Source organism: Cynara cardunculus (genome assembly GCF_001531365.2).
Source record: "Cynara cardunculus var. scolymus isolate 2C chromosome LG 13, CcrdV1, whole genome shotgun sequence".
NCBI classification, from domain to species: Eukaryota; Viridiplantae; Streptophyta; class Magnoliopsida; order Asterales; family Asteraceae; genus Cynara; species Cynara cardunculus.
The window spans coordinates 19,786,133-19,804,301 of record NC_037540.1 but is presented as its reverse complement, the minus strand read 5'-3'; the positions used below and the strand labels follow the sequence as shown (position 1 = coordinate 19,804,301).

Genomic DNA, 18,169 nt, shown 5'->3' with positions numbered 1-18,169 from the left:
ATAATTGGGAAAGATGGAGATCTTATATTTTAATCTAATCGGTTCTCCGTCTATGTTATTTGCGTTGAAACGATGCTTGGCATAACAAAACCTGTCTTGTACAGCTTCTAAATATCGAGAACGTCAGATGTTCTTACCGATGTTGATTACACTCGTGGCTGACCATCGAACGAAATTATCAATTTTTAAAGCTAATTGACTTTGCAAATACAAATATAAATACAACATGAGAAAGAAGAGTTTTACCACTTTGGCTCGTCCAGGGCAGTAGCAGATGCAGAAAAAATATGTAATGTCTAACCTTGTTATTCTTTGAAGATTGTATGATATGGTGGAAAGAACTCATCGGTTTACAAGAACCCATCAAAATCAAATCTCAAACCCATTAGAACCAATCTCGAGCAAGATGTGGTGCGAAGCAAAATCAAAATAAAAAGCGAACAGGAGTTAGGATTTCGTTCCTTACCGAGCAAAGCTAAATCAAACTGGAGCAAAATGGAAAACGATAAGTAGTACATGCTTGTTAGCCACAAACTATTGGACATCTTCAGAGTCAGAGATTTACTGGTTTAGAGGGGCGAGAGTATTTCATCGTCTAGGGCCAGGAAGCAATAACAGTGTGGAGAAGGAAGGAAGTAGATATTATCTCTGGTATGTAACCTTGGGGAAATCAATAGGCACATTAATGCTTGAGTAGGTTTTGGAAACATAAATTGCATTGAGAGTGGGAAGAGATTTTGGGAGCCGGAAGGACTACTTTTTGGGAGAAGAAATAGCATGTTGGGGTTGTACACCCAGTGGCGGATCCAGAAACTTATATTATTGGGGGCACATTTAAGAGTGTCAAAACAAATTCTGAAACCAAATAACTCATTCGAATCAAAACGATTTCGGGTTATTTGGTTTCCGGATTAAACGGTTCCGTTATCAAATAAATATAACTTATTCGGTTTGGTTTTCAATTAATTTTTGACTATTTTGGATAAACCGAGATATCATATTCCCATGTACATATTTTACTTTTCGGTTAAACAAAAGCAAATGAACACACTACACATTAATAGTTAGTAGCAAGAAATTAGAGAGCAAGAGGTCCATAACTTAGATTCAGTTAAAAAGAAATCAGATAGCAAAAGGCTAAGAAATTAAAAATAAAAGATAAACTAGTAGTAAACCTTAAATCAAAATAACAAATTAAAGAATCCTAAGTCAAATAACAATTAAGAAAGAGAAAATTAATAATTAACAAATAACAATAATTATAATTATAAATCTATAAAACAATAAAATGCAAAAAGAAAGTTGAAAAAAATCAAAATAGTGATTAATCAAATCATTAGCATTATAGCAAACAAAATAAGAAAAATAAAATGATTTTCAACAGATTGAGACTTGAAACTTAAGGACGTTTAATTGATCCTTAAAATAATGACTCAGTGAAGTAAGAGTTATAAATGAGACACATAAATTTAGATTTGGAGTCTTACCTTTAATTGTTGGGGGCCTATTAAGAATTTTTGGTTAAATTTTTTTTAAAACCTATCATTATGCTCTATTTTGGTGCTTGTTGGGATTAGTTTGTTGGGGGCATGTGCCCCCTACAAGTATAATGTGCATCCGCTAGTGTGTATACCAATGGTCTTCTTGTCTTGTAATATTGAGAATTTGAATTCTAAAACCATTAAGAAGTTGTACAATGTACTTGTCATATTGTAATTAAGACTTTGAGCATTAAAATGTAGTACTTTATGCATTTAAAGTTGTTTTTAAGACTTTTTTCAAATCTAATTTATAAGGTAGTAAGTGTAGATTGTTATTCAATATATTTAGTAATTAAAAAGTAAATATAAAAATTTTAAAAATATTTATGCAAGTTATATAAAATTACTTATTTTGTTTTGTAGTTAATAAAAATGTGTTAAATGATTTTAATAAAATATTTAATCTAAATATTAATTATATATTTTGAAAAATTGTGAATTAATTTAAATATGTGAGGTTGACTCTTCTATGTTTATTCATATTATATCTAATGGTTATTTAAAATCATAAATTAATAGATTTTTTTAAAAAAATTGTTACCAAATCCAAAATTCATAAAATCAGTTTAAAATTCTTTTAGTCGAAATATTATATTATTTGTTTATTTATCGTCATCTTTTTTGTATTAATTAACATATTATGTTTTTAGAGATTTATTTTAATTATATTATGAAATATTGTAATTGATTAATTTTTTTAAGATGTGTTTTTTGTCATTTTATATATTTAAAAGAAAAACTAGTTTTTGTCAAACATAATTTGTTTATCAGCTAACTTATCAACTACCAACTTGTTTATCAGTTACCAACTAACTTCTCAACTAGTTTGCCAAACATAGCCTAAGAGTATTATAAGTTGGTATCAAAACCTTAATTTAAGAGGATTATATTAAGATCACTAAAAATATAGTATGTCAAGATTGTCTGTCATGCAATAAATTTAATCCTTACGTTATCATATGACATAGTATTCCTTTCATGATTCTAATGAATCGGGGATGTTACCAACAACATACAATTCAATAAACTCTAGTTAGCATCATAGACTAAAACGCATGCGCTAACTATTATAGTCAGATGTATTCACAGAACATGCTTTAGCAGTTCAAGTCCACTTATATTATTACAAGGCTTGTCTAATTATTAACTTCAGATCCCACGTAATCATTCGAGGTAAGCACAAATATCCACATTCATTAAAAACAAGAATAAATGAATTAAACTCCTCGTGTTTGGTTAAATTGAACAAAAATGTTTATATTTTACAATTATAGGGCTTTTTATTCTTCTTTTTTCAAATATAATGGCTATTTTAATACAAAATATCATAAGAAGAATTCATGCACATTGTAATTCTACAACAACAAATAAAACACAACCATTATGCACATGAACATTCAAATACCAAGACATAATTGGGACCTATGAGCATAACCGAATTTCAAAATTAACCCCAACTCCGCTCATATAAAAAGATCGACTACAAGATTTGATTCTCTCGGTTCATGATTCTTCTTGATAGCACCGCCGTTGCACAACACATATACCGACAAGCTCATTCCAAGCTCTCAAGCGCTTCTTGTGCAACAAGATTGTTTGGCTTTGCATAGCCCATTTCTTCAATATAAAACCAAACCAAACCAAATGAACCACTTAACCGGTACATCCTACACAATGGTAGGGTTTGAAAGGATAGTATGTACGCAAACATTACCTCTACCCAGGGGGTAGAGTTGTTTCTGTGTAGATCCTGGCTTGTCATTGCTTCAATGTCTTTCTTCTAATCAATTGGATTAGATGCAACATGCAAACCGAAAGGCCTTTGGTTTCGTTAAACATTACACAAGTACTACCAACACATAGGTTATGGAGAAGCATTTACCATGACATGTTTTACCCGACTCGCCCACACACAAGGCAGAGGCGGATGAAAAAAAATTCCGAGAAGGGGCACAAACTAATCAACATAGTACGAAAATAAAACAAAAATCAATTATGAACGGTTTCATTCAATATGGCATACAAGTGGTTTTTTCTTCTTTTTTGCTAATGTTACCAAAAAATAAAATCAGAGTTGGAAGAAACTTGAACTTGCAACCTATAACACCAAATGCAATGACACTGTCGATAGGCTAAGAAGCACACATCAAATTAGAGGTGGTATATCCTTTTAAGACCCTACTTTTTTCCCATTACAATCGAAACGATAAAAAAGGTGCACAGACACCCCCTAGCCTAAGCCTAAATCTACCCCGTTCAAAGCATCCCTCCATCAAAACAAACAAGTTCTAGACTATCAACTCTAATGAGTTAATAACACCTATAAGAAACTATCTCCATGGTACTTCACAAAATCAATTTAATGGAGTTTTTAGATTTTTGCATCTCTAAAATAAGAGACTGTTCGGTTTGACGGAAATTTTTGAGGGATTCGAGTTTCGTGGGAAGATTTGAAATCTTTGATGTGTTTGGTTTATAAGATCTGAAATAGAATGGAATTGAATTGAATTATAATTTATAAAAAACAAATAACAAAGAATTATAAAAATAATTAAATTACCTTTTATTGATTGATTATTACAAAACAACTACTTTTAACGTATTTGAAAACATTATTACAAAAAGAAAACATATAAAATCTCGTAAAATACCAACTACCCCATGGAATTTCTAAACCCAATGTTTTTTGGGATTTTAATTCCAGGCTTTCCTTTAAACTAGACACGAAATGGGAGCGAAAATCCAACAAACCAAACGGCCCTAGTAGTCCATAAAGGTCACTTTTAGATGACAAGCTAGAGTTTAAGTTTAACAAGAGCAAAGAGTGGAATTAACTAGTTTGGGATTAAGCTTGTGAAATAAAAAGGAATAATTGAATGAAATGATATAAGATGAAATGAAACCGACCTGCCGGACTCGAACCGACAACCGAAGTAATCTTCTACTCTTCCATTTGAACTAAGGTCAGATCCGATAGGTTTTTCAAACCAAGCTTGCCGGTTCTTCGACTACATAAATGATTGATAATTAGCTAAATATCAAATTAAGGTATCTTTTTGGCACAAAATCAAACTAATCATTCCCGTTTATGTAATTATTATTTATCTTTAAAAAAATTGATCGTTTTATTGTTGGGATGAGACTAGAAACGCAAATATAATGGCAATGATTAATTGGGCAGAGCGAGCATCTCCAACAAATTCCTTCTTTCCCAAATATGAACAAACAAAAGTTAAAATATTCACAAATATTATATTTAACTCCAACAGTTTCTCTATTTTGAAGACTTCTGACATTAAATATATCATTAAAATATCCAAATATATTTTTATATAAAATGATAATACATTCTACTTTCATTTGATACGAACAACAAAATATACATTCTTTCTTTGAAGAGTTCTCCAAATTTGGAGAGACTTCCACTCATGAAAATTTCTCCAATTTGGATAAACATTTGAAGAATCTGTTGACAAAATCTCCATCAAAGACTCTCTAACTGAGTTAATGGTCGTAGTCCAAAGCATACAGAGATATGGGATATTTTGGGTTTGATTTTGATTTCCTTACTAATGGTCATACATTCAACACTTGTTAACGAGAGGAATCCTCAATGAAGGATATAGTGGGTTCATTTGATTGATTTTCGAGTTAATGGTCAAAGATTCGACACTCGTTTCAGAGACCGTTTCAAAAGATTTAAGCTTCGATTCATACCACACTTGACTTGAAAATTTTATCGATCAGGTAGTGAAGATTACTCGACAATCCGAATGTCAAATTTAATTGATTGTGTTTGCTCTCTGGCATTGATCTTTGGTATAAGTTGTCGGGAAGCATGAGTCGAGTGCGGTAGAAAGAATATTGCAAGAGAAGTGAGGAATCATACCAGACGGTCGTAAAACACCATGATTAGCCCCGGTGGTTGAAACCAATATTACCCATCGACTTATGCCTGCGCCTAGAGCAATCGAAGAAAGAAAAAAAGAAAACTACGAATTACTATCACATTACATTCATAATTCTCTCATGCAATAAGAATTTGGTGATAATGCTAGCAGCCATATACACATACATATATATGAGGTCCAGAAAACTTAGCTGTGTTCTTGTATAACAAAATCACTCGATCTGCAGTTCCATTTACTAAAAACAAGCTTCTCCTAACCAAAAAAAAGAGCCTAAAGACTCTTAAATCGATGCAAAATAACCAAGAGATTTTATTACACTTGTAGAGCGTTCAAGGAATGAAAATGACCAAATTTGTTGAGGAATGTGTTCATTCCATTATGTGAAACCAACCAATACTAATTATTTCCATTTTCATTCCCTAATATATTTCCCCTTTAAAAACAAACAAACTCGGTATATTCCACCCGGAGATAGGGTTGAATTAGTTAAGATTAAGCCAACTCCAGAACACGTCAAGTTTTTAGTGCCCATTTGGGTGAAAAAGGAGGTATTGAGGATATAACTTTTTTATTTTTAGATGCATGAGCTTTCTACATTGTTAAGATCAGCTCTTAACACAAGAATGCTTCAAAACCATTCAGAAAGTCGTGTAATAAGAAGAAGAAAAAATATGTCAAAAGGTCATTCACCTAAATAAACCGAAAAGGATGTGCAATCAAATTAGGGAAACGCTAGTATTTTAGTTTGAGAATATAACTAAGTTTGCAAATTGCATTGGGCAACAAAAGAGCTAGTTATACATGTTATCACTCCCATACAAAGAAAACAATGAGGGATAGTGTTGAATCATCTAATGAAATTATATTCTGTATTGATGGTCAACGAGTCAAAATTTTGGGGCATGTCTGTCTGTACAACGATTTTAAAGTAATTATAAACAAAAAATTGACCAATGAATGACTGATTTACAGAATTTAAGGGGAGAAACTCATCTGCAACTGAGATAAGCTACAAGAATATGCACATGAATTGGTCGTCCAGCGTCTTCGAAGAATGACAGAATCATGAGCTGCTGAAAATATCACAATTTCCTGATGCAGCCCACCAAAAGATTTAACAAATCCTGAGACAACACAGGGTAAGCTAATTAGTCCCAGTGCAATGGTCATTTGGTGGGGTCAGGCGGTATGTGTACATAGACATGACCTCTACCCCAAAATGTAGAGTAAATGTGTCCGTGAAAACCCCTGGATTGTGAAAAGTGTATGAAAGAGAGAAAGGTGGATATGATAAATTTCGAAAAACTAGTTATGAGTAAGCAAAAACATACAAGTAGAAGCAAGTATCATTACCATGAAAAGAATGTCTCTATTCTACACACTGGTCACTGAAGAGAACATATCGAGATGTAGTCCTGCAAGAACAATCAAACTATATATAATAAACAGAAACATACGGAAAAAAACATTGCCCAGGCAAACCATGCATGTAACTAGCGACAAACGCGAAATATAACCCAAGGATGCACCTATAATTTATATTTTGGGTTTTTAATAATTCTCATTTTTAGGATAATGGTGATTTTAATGTTGAATGGCAAGTACTTGATGAGAAAAGAACCTATAACACAATGACATCTTGAGTTATGCTATGAAATTTGCATGCATTAGAAAGAATCTAGTATGTTTAATACTATCATGTGATAAATTCGAGACTAGACAATTTCAGCCGTAATTTCAATGCATTTATAAACGATATGTCAAAAAACATTAGCACATTGAATTCCAAATTGTAGTGACATTTATAATACCGTAATATTTATACGCATATATTGGAACCGAGGGTCCAATTTTACCAAATGCATCTAACTGCACTGCAAACAGCCAACCCATTTTCAAGACTTTTTTAACAACAATGCAAGGTCACTTGCACTACAAACCACAGTCCCTACCCAGGGGGAACCGGGTAGAAGAGATGAAAGAGAATAATAAACATATACTAGCTCTATGCCTGAATTTTCAAAGCTGACCATAACCATCAAATTGGACATAATATTAGAAGTAAATTATAGAAATCATGCAATCCACTGAAGAAACCGACATACCATGATATGTCCTTGTAGCTTCTTAATTCATTGATCCACGGCATCTACAATCCAAAAACCAAGTTTTAAGACAGAAAAATAAATTAATTAGATTTATAGAAGGTACAAGTAACTAACAGAACTTATAGCCAAAACTCATGATTCACATTTATAAAACAAAGATCACATTAATTGCTAGATCAAACATAAACATTGCAACAACCATCAGCATAGCAGCCATTAGATTTCCACGCACCACTACCCCTGAGTTCACATTGGTGGTATGTTCACAACAAACAAAACCACCTCTATTGGCAGGTAGCCTCATCTCAATGCTGCAGCCAATACCACCAGTGACTTGACCAAGGCATGTAGCATTAAGCACATAAAAGGTTCTCCTTTACGTAAAACTTGGATCGTGTATGTTATCAGCCTTAATTTTCTCTTTTCCATACAATCATCAGGGTAGCCATGAAGGGTCCCGCCGCACTTTTCCCATATCCCCTTCCTCCAACTGCGATTAGACCGACAGTAGAAAGAACTTACATATAAAAAAAGTCACATGGTCAACTTATCCAAAATGACCGATGTGAGTGGCAAACTCTTAAGAGATCACGGCTTCTGATCCTTTCTATTATTTCCCTCAAAAACAATTATACCAACCATGATCAATAGACTCAACACACATGCTAATGCTGCAAATGAACCAAATTACTCATTAACATAGACCAATTGGCTTAACGGTTCAGAAACATAAGCTGAATTCATGATAAGAAGCTCAATTGTTGAGTAGACCAGCAAAGCTCAAATTGACTTGACAACTGGTTCATATAAACAAACCAGGCATAATTCAATAATCAAAACCTTTCGAAATGAAGTTATTTCTTTAATCCAGAAACATCATTATTAAAGGAATTATATTATGAAAAGAGTTATACTTAACAGGTATCCAAGTAACTCAGTATGTGAAGCAACAAAAATGGAAGAAAATTAGGCTTGTAAGCCACTGAGAAGACCTGGGTGTAATCAAAAGACCCAACTCAAAATTTGAAGTAGTTCTGAACCAACTTGGGACCACTAACTTGATGAAAATAAGATTCTTGTCTATTTTTAGTTTTAGATTTTATCCGAGTCGAACTAAAACACATCAGTTGAGACTAGATGACTAGAAGTCATAAACACTATCCAAAGGCACTTCCTCACCACTCCACAACCCACATCATTAATTAGCACTTACAAAGCAATAATGTTTATTGCAACTACCATCATTTACAGCAATTTCACTCCCTTCACCACTGAACCCTCATCAATAGGGACAACGGACACCCATAAGCTTATTCTGTAAGTTTTATGGCTATATCTATTTACCTATTAAAATCAGTGTTAAGAACTTCCATAAGAATTTAGTAGACTTTTGAAGGGAAGGTAAGCAACTCCTTCCCTTGCAAAGATGCACATATGTTTGATGGCAAACATCACAAAGCACAAAGCCGGCTAGCAGGACAGAAAGCTGATAGACTACAATGTAAGAAAGAGTGTAATAGGGAAGTCCAAAATAGGTCATAAACAACAAAAGCAACTTTTTGAAATTACCTCCTAGAGCCACAGTTGCAGGGTATCTTTTTCTCTTCCAATGGGAACTTGTAATTGTAAGTAATTTCTTCTCCTGTAACTATCTGCCTTTTTGCATAAATAAATATCTTTTTCTGACCATCGACGCTGATAACCTTAGTATAACAATTAGGCTGCAAAAAATATTTACCATTTAAAATTGTATGTTAAATGCAATGCTAGTACATAGCTTCATCTCAGCTGTAAACTGCATCGAACCATGTACCTCGCATGAATGGTTTATGAATCTAGCAATTCCGCCACGCTTTGTAGCATCAACCTGTGCAAAAATGGCACCATTATCGACTGAGTGCAATAAGATATCATAACAAGAAATATCCCAAAACCCTACTTTAGCATCCCTAAGCCAGCATAAAGGAAGCGCATCCAATGTGGAAGATTCTAAATTTTATGTGTTGCTCAAATTCAGTAAAAGAAAACACGTTTATTATAAGAATAATAAGTCCAGATATTATATATGAAAGATATGATAAGCCAAGATTGAATAAATACAAGTTCAACACCGAAAGGGACCATGGTGAGAATGAGATAAAGCTAGAAGTATAAATTAATACAAGCGGTTGCAACCATTTGTTTTTGCTAATTCTCATGTTTCCCTTTTCTTTTCTCTTCTTTTCTATCGTGCTCATTTTTCACTTTCAACCTCACACACTCTGTTTCAAAAACAAGGGTCGAATGAGCACTTCTTAGAAAGAAAAAAAAAATTAATAGTTGTTTCAACAAACTAATGAGACAGACCCTAACTAACTTGCAGATTTTCCAACAAAAGCTAATAGTTGTTTCAAAGCACAACCTGCACCTTTTTCTTATTGATGATCTCCATAACCATGTAATATTGTGAAAATAAAAAGAAATTAAATCCACACCTTGCTTCTACCAAATGAAGAAACCTGGGCAACAATAATGTGAGTCATACAGAACAGGTATACATTTTCTCCTTTTTTCCTAATTTTCTTTTAGAGGATGAGGTTAAGTACTCTGAAGAATAAATATGAACTAAGAAGATATAAATATAGAAGACCCTGGGCAACATCAATGTGAGTCATAGAGAATAGGTGTATATTTTCTTCTTTTTCCTACTTTTCTTTTAGGGGATGGGGTCAAGTACCCTGAAGAATAAATATAAACTAGACAAGTAGATATAAAAGAACCTGGGCAACGTCAATGTGACCAATAAGAATAGGTACATATTTTCTTCTATTTTTCCTAATTTTCTTTCAGGAAATGGGGTCAAGCACCAGAAGAATAAATATAAGCTGGACAAGAAATAATCCAATCATATACTATGAATAAAAAATAATTACAGATCTCACATCTACTTACAGTTGTGAAAATATTCTAATCACTTTCACAAATAATTAGAAAGCTTTGCAACACCAAGTATTTTTGGTAGACCAGATTCGAAACTAGAACACTGTACATCAAAATGTATCATGGAAACACCTCCCTTTTTTTAAAATATGTATCATGGAAACAACTCATTACCAGCCAAGTTTACAACACATACTGTGTCATGTTGATACTTCCACTTTTCCCTATGATGAATTTTATTTAACTGAAAAAAAGAAGGAATTCGCTACGTATAGTTCACTGATAAAAGCGTGATTCATGAGATCAGTTGCTAAGCATATCTTACCACATAACCATCATCTAATCTAAAAAGATAACTGCTACCGATTCCCATCCTCTCATAATGCCGTTCACGGATATCAGAAATCTGAAAAATGGAATTAGAGAGTAAGAATTGAAAAGAAACACGGTGTGCATTGAAAAGAACTTGCAAAACCATAATGATGGAACATGGATGGCAAAAAAGAATAAAAGAAAGATTCACATGAGACAGGAGCTGCCCCTACTAAACTAGACTGTCAGCAACATAGTGCATTCAGTGGGAAGAGATAAACGATGGCATGCTTACACGAGGGCGAATTAGTTCCCCAACATATTCAATAACAAAATCTTCCGCTTCAATTGGCTCGAGTGCAACAAGACCCCAATCATGTATCTTGCTTCGTTGAAAGCGTAAACGTTTTTTCCTTGCCTGAAAACAAACATAAACCATCAATCAAGAACATAAGCATGGCAAGATAACACAGTCTTATCCTTTCACTACCTTTAGCTGAGTAGCTTTTAAAAGGTCAGCACCATCTGCAGCAGCAAGAAGGCTTCGCAACTTCACCCTGTTTGTTCTAGCAGATAATCCCTTAACATTTGTAAGATGAAATACATTGGTCTCTGGACCAATACTTTTTGCATCAATGATGTGAGTTCCTCGTATACGAGCCCTTTCAGCAGGACTTGCGTGTAATGACCACCTACGCCATTGCCATCCATTGATTGAAGAACGAGCACATCCTTTAGATATGGGGAAGGTTTTTGACTTTTTGGACTTGCTATTTTGGATCTTCTGCACTGCCGCTTGATTACAACTTGCTTTCTTGGCAACGCCAATAGCTAGTTTGGGAACTTTCACAGAGCATTGTTCTGGAATATCATCTGCAGAGCACTTCCTTTTTAATTTTCCCACTTTAAGCGCTGTAAACATAGGCACAAGATAACAGCCGTCAAGTGCAGACACATGTGGCTAATCAAAAACAAGGGAAAGTTTTAAACATTGAAAGAAGCGTACATTTGCATCTTGCAACATTCTTGGACGAATTACCAGCAGGGACTTCCTGGCCTCCAAGATCACTGCCTATACCACTAGCAACCTTCTGAACATCACAAGCATTTCCAGTGAGATGCAGAGCATTCTCTTTGCTAGAATTTACACGAACAACACTTGTGTCATCTACATAGATAAGAAAAAAGAATAACAGGTCTTAATATATAATCATCGTGGCCTTAAAAAGCACAAGTGACCAGAACTAAATCAAATGAAGTACCTTGGGATACAGTAGAAACCTTGACAGATTTCTGACATGTGATACTAATGGATGATGATTGAACTCCATGAGAATTGGGATCACGGAATTGCTTGGTTGCACGATAATTTACTGCATCTTCATCAACATATTCAATCATAGATTCGACAACCTTATTCACACTTACTAGTCCAGATGGATCCTGACTCCTCGAAGTCTCAACTAATTGCCCGTTTGATCCAATATCTCCATCTTTAAGTTGCCCAGATAAAGATGTGAACTTTCTTTTCGTTGACTTCCTTGTACGGCAATAAGTATAATTTCCATTGCCAACAGATGCTTCAGAAGGTCCTGAGCTTTGAGCATTCCTTGATTGCTCCCTGTATTTGTCAAATGCAGAATGGGACTCTACAGCCTTCTTCTTTCTTTTACTTGCTGCCCCCTGGATGGAAAGAAGTGAAATTCATTCCTGATGGTGAGTGGAAGAAAGCATATTATTTTAAGTCAAGATACGTACCACAGTTGTATCAACGTTACTGTGCTTCTTAGAAGAATGCACTGATTTATTATGTTTATCAACAGCATCATTGACAAATATGGATAACCACTCCCTAAGCACAATATCATGCAACTTCTGTCGCCACATTGCCAAGATAGAATAGACCCCAATCTTAGGAACGGATTCAATTGACCTGGGGGGGCGAAACTGACAGACTTGCTGAAGAACAGTTCTAGAATTCTCCTTAGACACGATAGATTGCAGGTCATGTTTATTTTGCACAATATCCTCATGTGCGTATACTTTAATGAAAGCATTTGCAAACCAACTAGATGAAGACATCCCAGATCCACACATATTTTGCTGAGATGACTTTGTTTGTGATGAATTATTAGAAACATTAAATTGATATATCCTCAAATCATGAGGCTCTTTAGGGTAACCACACCGACTTGTACGACCACGCAGAACTTGCGAGCCAACAGTAACCTGCAAATATTGAATATATGGTTCATAGAGGGAGCTAAAATCATTGGTATCATAGACAACCAACTTGAGACAATAAGTGAAAATCCTGAAAAGATCTTTAATAAATTCAAATGAACTCCTAAATCGACGCTGACTTTACCTCCTTCATTTGAACTTTTCTTTTAGTCATAACAACTTTCCCCACTTCCTCATCGACAAGGTGTTCAATATACTTAAGCAAAGACCTCCTCGCAGATAAATGGATATCACTTTCTACACCTTCCATTATTTGTGCCAAGTCATAACAACTTCCATCGTCCCTCAAACAATCACCTTTAGAAACAACTTCTTCATGACATGATGATGATGGAGATGCAGAAGGCTTAGGAAAAGGCTGCATTGCAGACACTTCAAACCCAGGGGGATAATCATTCTTAGAAGATGAAGATTCTTGTTCGAGCTGCAATTTTAAAGTTACTTGGATACAGAAGTTGAATGGAACAAAATACAAAGCAAAAGCAGTACACAAACATCAACAATATAGTACTTACATCTTCAACAGGTAACATCTCAGTCAGCTCATGACAATCATTGGATGAAATGTGATGTTCAACAGCAGCATCATGGCTGGTCCACAGATTCTCATTCCTCCAGCGAGATATTTTATCTGCCACTGAATCATAGAGCACGGCATTCCAGATGACTTGCATGCAGGAGTCAAAGAGCTTTCTGCAAAAATCAATGTATGCTCCATGAAAGTTCTCCAAGCTTCCAACAGATTTCTTGCATCCAAGAGATTCCACAGAATTTGAAGGGGGCTTTTGGTTGCAAACATTATGAGATACCACCATTACTTCACCCCCAGATGAGTCCTCCAATTCCTAGTTTGGATAATATATGTTCAGATAAAACCTAGAGTTAAACATAATCTGCAACATTGAATACAAGCACACGAGTGATTACTGGCAGCAAAATGTATTTACCATTCTGCCATCCAATTGGCAGGTTTTGATTATCTGCTTGGGCTCTTCATGCTTGAGATGTCTGTCAGCTTTCTTTGCAATCACACACTCCGTTATTATATGACTTATTATTTCATCCAACACAACCTTTCTCGTCGCTTTCATAATTCCAGAATGCAACTGGGAGCAGACCTCTTCCGAAATATCATACACGAAACCCGTTAAAAAGTCAGTGTCGTTGTATTTAGAATGAGTTATAGAGACGCTTTCACCTCCAGTGGTTACCCAGGAGTTTATAATAGATTGCAAAAGTGAGGGCTTAACTTTACTCTCAAAATGATGTACCTGCAGAACATCAACATCAGAATTAGGCGACACCGGTAGAAAATAGATGCACATACAAGAACTGATTTAGGAAAGAAAGTTTAAATGGCGAGACATTGGGATTAAGTAAATCAAACATAAAGCCTTAATGACACATCACAAAGTATGAGAGGTGATTGGGGATTACAACATCCATGAGGTAAAAGAAACTACGGTATCTGGTTGGCTTAATCATTTATAAGTAATCAAAACATCAATGGGTCAAAGAGAAAAATTGTGCAACACAATGAGCACGAAGAAATCTAAAGTAGTCGTTAAATATCCAAAGCCCAAGTAAAATTCAAGCCTTCAGGCACATGAAGTCTTATTATAATGTGCCCACATGCATTGACATGCCAGAATATCTCCAAGAGGCAGACAAAAATACATGTATAGGAAAAAATCAGTCATATTAGATAAACATCTAAAAATTCTTATCATAGAATTATCAAAAACAAAAAATTAGAGATTAATAAGATCTTATACTGCCATCACGCATATACAGCAAATTCAGGAGAACAGGTGAAATGGAAGAAAGAAAAAGGTCACTATTAACAACATAATTCACTCCAAAAGTCCAAACAAACCCAAATGTTGTCCTCTGACAGTTAGTCGTCTTACCAAATTGAAAGCATGTGCTTGATAGGAAACCAAGGCAACTTAATTTATTTAGCATTCAACACAAGATGCATGAAACTCTGCCTATCTATAAACAATGTGACAATCTAAAGATATGAATTTGTATCATGCCAGAACTTGATGACGCCTGTAAAGCTGTGTGTTAGCAGTTAAAGGGGCCCATCTGAAGAGAACATAATCATTTTAGTTTACCACGGCAACAATTTTTTGAACTTCTATCTCAGCTAAAAGGTCATGTCAAAATGCAGATCTTCTAACCACTTTAGGCACGAGACTGGTAATAACTAATAGATATATGGTACCACCATTTTATGAATATGCATATCCTCAAACAGAAAACCATGCAATAAATTCCACCAATATCATACATCTACAACAAACTCTACAATCAACCAAACCATGTCTTACCATCACTGAACCATGGAGATATCCATAATGATGCCAAGAATAAAGCTCTAAAAGAGAATGTGGACCATGTTTCTTTCCCTGATCATCTTCAAAAAGCCAGCATGATTCTTCACCTGACTGAAGGCTCAAATCAACATATAACACAGGGTTAATTCATTGAACTTCAATGAAACATGTTTGGAATATGAAAAATTAGAATGGATTTTTTTGGTAATACCGGTGACGGATATGATAAAATTGAGTTAGCTGCTCCAGATTTCTGTATCTGCTGGGTTGAGGTAGAAGCATTGTAACCACCACCATGATGTAATTCAGACTGCGATGTATTAACTGCATCTGTATGAATTTCTTCTTTCTTAGCATCCATGTTCTCAGGAGGATATTTATCAGAATTTTCCTTGATATTAGATGCCGGAAGACTTAAATAAACGAAGCCTGTTGCAACATGATCAGGAAATTGCCGGAAATACTTTAAGGGCACTGGATTGACTAAGCTTCCTTGCAAGATGGGGTACACAGGAAGGTCCTCTGGCAAGAAGCTAGTGGAAAGACCTTCACACAGTTGCTCCTGTATATATGGGCCACACATTTGTCCTTGTTCATTGACGTACATCCAACCACTCACATATGCAGGCTGGGCATGCCCAACATAATTTTTGTTGGTATCATCGTAAAGATGGATAGCATTTTCGCTATTTCCATTTGTCTGGCAGTTCGTCTCCATTGTAGACTGCATATCACCTAGCGTCACAAGTGAAACAAAATAATAACAGTTAGAATTCAAGAATCAGCGAAAAGAACAGAAAAACTTGAAGGGAAAAAGAGAGAGAAGAAATTGAAAACACATATAAATGAATGCATGTTTCTTGAAAAAAGATGATATTAATGGCTCAGCTCCATAAATGATGCTTTCCCATCAAAAATCATTTGCCAATAGTATGACAACCAATAGTTCAGCTTAAATCAAGAGCAAAAGCCAAAAACCAAGAACAGTGAGCTGTTTAACTCATGGGTAAAACTTGGTTCATCCTTTTTGGCATCCTCATATTTCTTTTAGGCAGGAGCATTGGAGACACCTATATTAACCCACATGTAACATGTCTGTGTCATTGAAACAGCCTGCTGCATACAAAGACTTCCCTCCCGACCCTCAAAAAGCCAAAAACACTTGGCATGCAAAGACCACCACTTATTTATCATGTCCAATACTCTATAAAACATGAAAGGCCTCCAACAATTCCAAAACTTGTTTGGCCCTCATCTTAGCACAATTACTCTAGAGCCATCAGAATCTCCTTTTTACACAGATTTGGTATTACTCAGAACAATGGCACAGGAGTAGCAATGATGCATATATTAAAAAAAATATTATAAAAGGTTAAAATATAGGAAGTGAAGCAATAGTATCTTATGATATGTAACTTTTTTTAAATTGTGTTGAGACCCATCAATTACATTGACTCTGATAGATTTTTTTGAATAAAGAGCATCTGTGATAGTTCGTGATTGGTTAAAGAGCATGTTAGTTATGTTGGGCAAACATCAATAAACTGAATCAAGAAGTTACTTTGACAATCACAAATAAAATATAGAAAAGACTTCCTTCAAGCGAATTAAAGATTATAGTACAATATTCATCATCACAGCAGCAATGGGCTACTTGTATCCAACATCAGTGGCATGGTTCGATGTATCCTCTCAGCCTTCAACAGCTCAGACAATTACAGAACTTGAAAACCAAGACAGCATAACAAGGAATTAAAGCAAGTCTTACTTTTAGTTTCTCCGTAACGAACTAAAAGACTGCGGAAACCTCCAAGTCATTCAACAGAGCTACAAAAACTTGAATCGAACATCATAAAAAAATATACAACACATCTCCAAGAAAACCAATCGAATGCTAATTTGTTCCTACACTAGCATACAGAGAATTGATATTCCAAATAACCAGCTGCTATTGTCAATACTAAAAATTGAAACAAAAACGTTCGATTACAAGAAGCTGCGATTCGGTTTAGTAACCTCCGTGCAAAGATAAGCGAAGGTACGATTAATCAGTACAGACTGCTACCTCCTTCAATAGATCATTCTTTTGCCGAACGATTCTATTGCTGGAATCGGCAACAATTTCACAATCTTCACGAATCCAGCGATGTAGTGGATCGAGATAAGGTCATTGAGGTTGTCGGTGAGTGGGAAAGAGAAGGGGGAGATGGCCGATGGGGAAGCAGGTTTTGGGATGACTTGCAAAATTTCATTGGGTTTCTATTTGAGCCCAATAAAACAACCCTGACCTAAAAAATAAACAAATCGAATAATATTTTTCACGTGAAAATAAATTATCGGCAAGCGTTTTTATTTGATAAATCAGATCTTATAAGATTTTCAGTTATTGTTATAACTTTTACCTGATAAGATTTTTGGTATCTCATATTCACTTAATACGAACAAGCAGGGGTGACAACTCGTGAGCAGGACGTCTCTAAAGAAGGGCACACATCCACGATCCAAAAATATCAAGGGCCCAAATTTTTCTGTTAATATACATAAGTTGTAATATTCAGTTTCTAAAGGAATTAGAAAAAAAAATTATATATATATATATACATAAATATATATATATGATTAGTTGTGTGTGTGGGGGTGGATTATTTTTATGAAAATGATTTCTTTTTTTAGTAAGGAAGTGGCGGCTATGCACTTGTTATATATGTACTTGCGATATATAGCAAGTGCATATGAATGGAAGAGGGTTTTGGCTATTCTTGAAAAGTTATGTCACTATATTTTCTTAGCAA

The 18,169-nt window shown here is 34.8% G+C and overlaps 1 protein-coding gene across 10 annotated transcripts; it reads right to left on the bottom strand.

Annotated features, from left to right (window-relative positions):
* Nucleotides 1–3,056: 3,056 nt before the first annotated feature.
* On the bottom strand, nt 3,057–17,611 carry LOC112526069 (histone-lysine N-methyltransferase ATXR7). Of its 10 annotated transcripts, none has more exons than XM_025136456.1 (19): nt 17,146–17,611; nt 15,589–16,112; nt 15,372–15,488; nt 13,983–14,306; nt 13,551–13,880; nt 13,160–13,459; nt 12,550–13,020; nt 12,054–12,474; nt 11,798–11,959; nt 11,282–11,703; nt 11,087–11,209; nt 10,805–10,885; nt 9,374–9,427; nt 9,130–9,281; nt 7,558–7,601; nt 6,806–6,867; nt 6,660–6,700; nt 5,431–6,576; nt 3,057–4,549 (listed from the first exon to the last, which is right to left on the bottom strand). In XM_025136456.1, exons 2-15 carry the CDS (start codon nt 16,105–16,107, stop codon nt 7,580–7,582), a joined length of 3,498 nt encoding a protein of 1,165 aa, XP_024992224.1. In that variant the 5' UTR covers nt 16,108–16,112; nt 17,146–17,611; the 3' UTR covers nt 3,057–4,549; nt 5,431–6,576; nt 6,660–6,700; nt 6,806–6,867; nt 7,558–7,579. The 10 variants fall into 10 exon arrangements, with proteins under 10 accessions (XP_024992224.1, XP_024992221.1, XP_024992222.1 ...); XM_025136453.1 differs by lacking the exon at nt 6,660–6,700 and having other exon boundaries at nt 3,057–4,301; nt 4,449–4,549; XM_025136454.1 differs by lacking the exon at nt 6,660–6,700 and having other exon boundaries at nt 3,057–3,321; nt 4,449–4,549.
* Between the last annotated feature and the right edge of the window lie 558 nt (nt 17,612–18,169).